Source organism: Nestor notabilis, unplaced genomic scaffold, assembly GCF_000696875.1.
Source record: "Nestor notabilis isolate BGI_N333 unplaced genomic scaffold, ASM69687v1 scaffold20678, whole genome shotgun sequence".
NCBI lineage: Eukaryota > Metazoa > Chordata > Aves > Psittaciformes > Psittacidae > Nestor > Nestor notabilis.
Genome location: NW_009941741.1, coordinates 1 through 3,005, shown reverse-complemented (window position 1 = coordinate 3,005; position 3,005 = coordinate 1). Strand labels below are relative to the sequence as shown.

Here is a 3,005-nt window from a genome sequence, read left to right as displayed (position 1 = left end):
TGCCGTGCGGTGACAGCATCAGGAATTGATGGCAGCAGTTAAAGGCTGAACGTTTGTCAGGCTTTATAAATGTGCTCAGTTGGGGAATTATTACAGAGCTGCTTCACAGAGCACGTGAAACCACCTCAGCTTCCAAACCCCTTGTGTTGCTTCCTCCCCGACAGCTGGCTCGGCCCATGGCCATCGTGCCGCATTTTTCGCCCATCAACAGCAGCGGGTCCATTTCCCCATCGGGACTTCCAGTGCACTCTGAAGCCAAACTGGTAAGTGGGGAATCCATGCTGGGGAGGGCGTCACGTCCATGGTGTTGTCCCTGAGTCTTCACTGGCTTCTCGGGAATCCTGCGGAGCTATTGGAGCATCTTCCCATTCCAGGAGCAGGTGTTGGAAATGCCACCAGGAATCTCAGGCTCATCAGCACTGCGGCTCTGGCAGGCAGAGGAGGCACGTTGCTGTCAAGGCAAACCTCGGCCCCATCCAAAACGCGGCTGTTTAGGTCTAGTTCCAAGATAACAGATGGGTTGGAGGTGGGCTTGGGGAAGGCAGAGCCAAGAGAAGAGATGTTGTGCTGTAATCCAAGGATCCTGGGAATGGCTTTCCTGTAAATCCCTTTAGGAGTTTATGAAAGAGTTTTCCTCTCTTGGCTCTTCATGACTCAAACAAGGTGCTCTCAGAAGGGGGGAAGCAAACCCAGGACAGGTTGGGCACAGGGGCTTGGAGCAACCTGCTCTAGTGGAAGGTGGCCCTGCCTGTGGCAGGGGGTTGGAACTGGATGAGCTTTTAGCTCCCTTCCAACCCAAACCCGTCCATGATTCTCTGATTCTGTGAACCCCTCCTGATGTTTTGGCCTGGATGGGGTGGAGGTGTTTGCAAACCCACCTCTTAGAGCTGCTCATCATTGCTGGTGCATTGTCACTGTTCCCACTGCACCCCGTTTTGGTGTCTGCAGGATTCAGGGGCAGATCAGAGCTACAAGTGGGGTGAGACACCTTAAACACTGAGGCATGAAGGAGCCATCCTGCCCCACCGGCCTCTATCTGGCTGCTCTGGCTGCTTGCGAGACATGGTCTCAGTGCTGTGTAGGTCCTTCTCCATCCCAAAGGACCCCTCTGCAGGTGATGAAGAACAGTTGGGCTCTGCAGCCTGTTCAGTCCATGGTCTGTCTGCAGATTCTGCCAGCTGGGAGTGAACTGGTGCCAGTTGCAGTAGTAATTTTGGGATGTGGACACCTGTCTGCTTGGGCCTAAGTTGGAAGCTGCCTTTGGGAAGGCCAGATGGTGATGGCTTTCGGTTGGGTTTGAATCAGCCGTAGTCTCTGAAGAGCCCAATCCCCAGCAGCCCAGCTGCTTGGATGATAGAGGAGCTGGTTAAAGCCTTCACAGCATGAAGAACACGTCCACTGATGTGCTTCTCCTCCTCTAACAGAGGCTGAAGGCCAGCTTGACGGCGTCTTCCTCACTGAACGGCAGCAACCTGGTGGTGGGCTCAGCCAGCACGATGGTGACCGCGCGTCCGGAGCAGAGTCAGATCCTTGTCCAGCACCCGGATGCCCCTTCCCCAGCTCAACCACAGGTCTGCTGCTGCGGGGCTGGAGGTGCCGGGGGGTTCCTGGGCCTTGGGGAAAGCAGAGGAAAACCTTGTAGCTTCCTGCTACAATGGGTTAAACCCCTTGTTTTTTCAGTGCTTTTAATGCTCTCCAACACCACCAGGCAGCAAACTTCAGCAACACGTTCATTTGCTTGACAAGGTCTGGAGTTTGGAAAGAGTATTTTCACTCTCTTCTCTCTGCTCAATTACTGGGGTTAAACGCTCCCCTCTTAGGCAATCAGCTCCAGTGGCTCCTGCCAGCTTACCAAATGCCAGCTTTCCATCAGGATCGCCACCTGCTCCATCAGTTAGACAGGCATCCAAAAGTTTAATATCCATATGCTGCCTGACAGCGAGTACCCAAGTGGAACTGCTCCCTGAGTGTGGTGGTGTAATTACAGAGCCCTCGCAGAAGCACCAGCAAGGTTGTGCCTTTGCCCTCCCTGACTTTTCCCTTTGTTCTCCCCAAATCAAAGCAGGAAATATGTGGCTTTGCTTGTACCGGTTGCTTCTGAGAGCTTGTTTAGCTGAAGGGATCCAGGGGAAATTGAACCCAGCTTCATTTTGCAAGCAGATTATCCACTCCCAAGCTGGAATTTGTTTGTGCTCTGTGAATGAGTTACTGAACCCAAGTGGAGATGGTGGTTGGACCCGTGCGTGGTTGCGTGCGTCAGAGTGGGATCGAGTGCTCCCAGCCCTGCAGCTGATTGTCACCCTCTGCCAGCTGATCCCTGATTCCTGCCCACGTGGGAGTCTCCAGAGTGCTTTTTAAACTCTCTTTAAGTGAAATCAAAAGGAAGGTGGTTTCCTCTGCATTGCCTGTGGTGTGTTACCATATTCACTCCTTGGCATGGCAGGGAGGAAACTCTTGCTGTCGGTTACGTGCCGTTAGCTGACTGTAGGAGTTTGGGATTTAACTAATTCCCTGATACTCGCACACGCACTGGGTTCAGGATCCCAGAGTTCGTGTGGATTCACACCCGGAGTTTGCAGACTCCACTGAGGAAGGGCAGCCAGAAATGCCTGGAAAAGGGCTTTAAAATCATAGAACCAACCAGGTTGGAAAAGAGCTTCAAGCTCAAGTCCAACCATTCCCCAGCCCTGCCAAGGCCGCCACTAACCCCTGGCACTGAGGGTCTCACCTACATGGTTTGGGAACACTTGCAGGGACGGTGACTCCAGCCCTGCCCTGGGCAGCCCCCGTGCCACCCTCTGGGCAAGGAATTGTTCCTCAGCTCCAGCTAAACCTGCCCTGGGGCAGCTTGAGGCCATTTCCTCTTGTCCCATCCCTTGGGAAGCAGAGACCAGAGCTGGCATCTCCTCTGGGGAGCCTGCTCGTGCTGCTGGGTGTCTGCCTGCCCACAGCAGAGCTTCAGGGTGTCTTGCCCCGCAGGTGTCCCCGGCACAGCCCACCCCCAG

General features: G+C 54.3%; 1 protein-coding gene across 1 annotated transcript in view; it reads left to right on the top strand.

The window, feature by feature from the left end:
• ATF7 (activating transcription factor 7) overlaps positions 1-3,000 on the top strand; it is a gene marked incomplete at its 3' end in the record, with an annotated part of 15,227 nt that extends 12,227 nt beyond the window's left edge. The window contains exons 7-9 of the mRNA XM_010021045.1: positions 165-263; positions 1,425-1,571; positions 2,980-3,000. Of these exons, the coding sequence (XP_010019347.1) occupies positions 165-263; positions 1,425-1,571; positions 2,980-3,000 (267 nt within the window). The remainder of the gene's footprint in view (positions 1-164; positions 264-1,424; positions 1,572-2,979) is intronic.
• Positions 3,001-3,005: the final 5 nt, after the last annotated feature.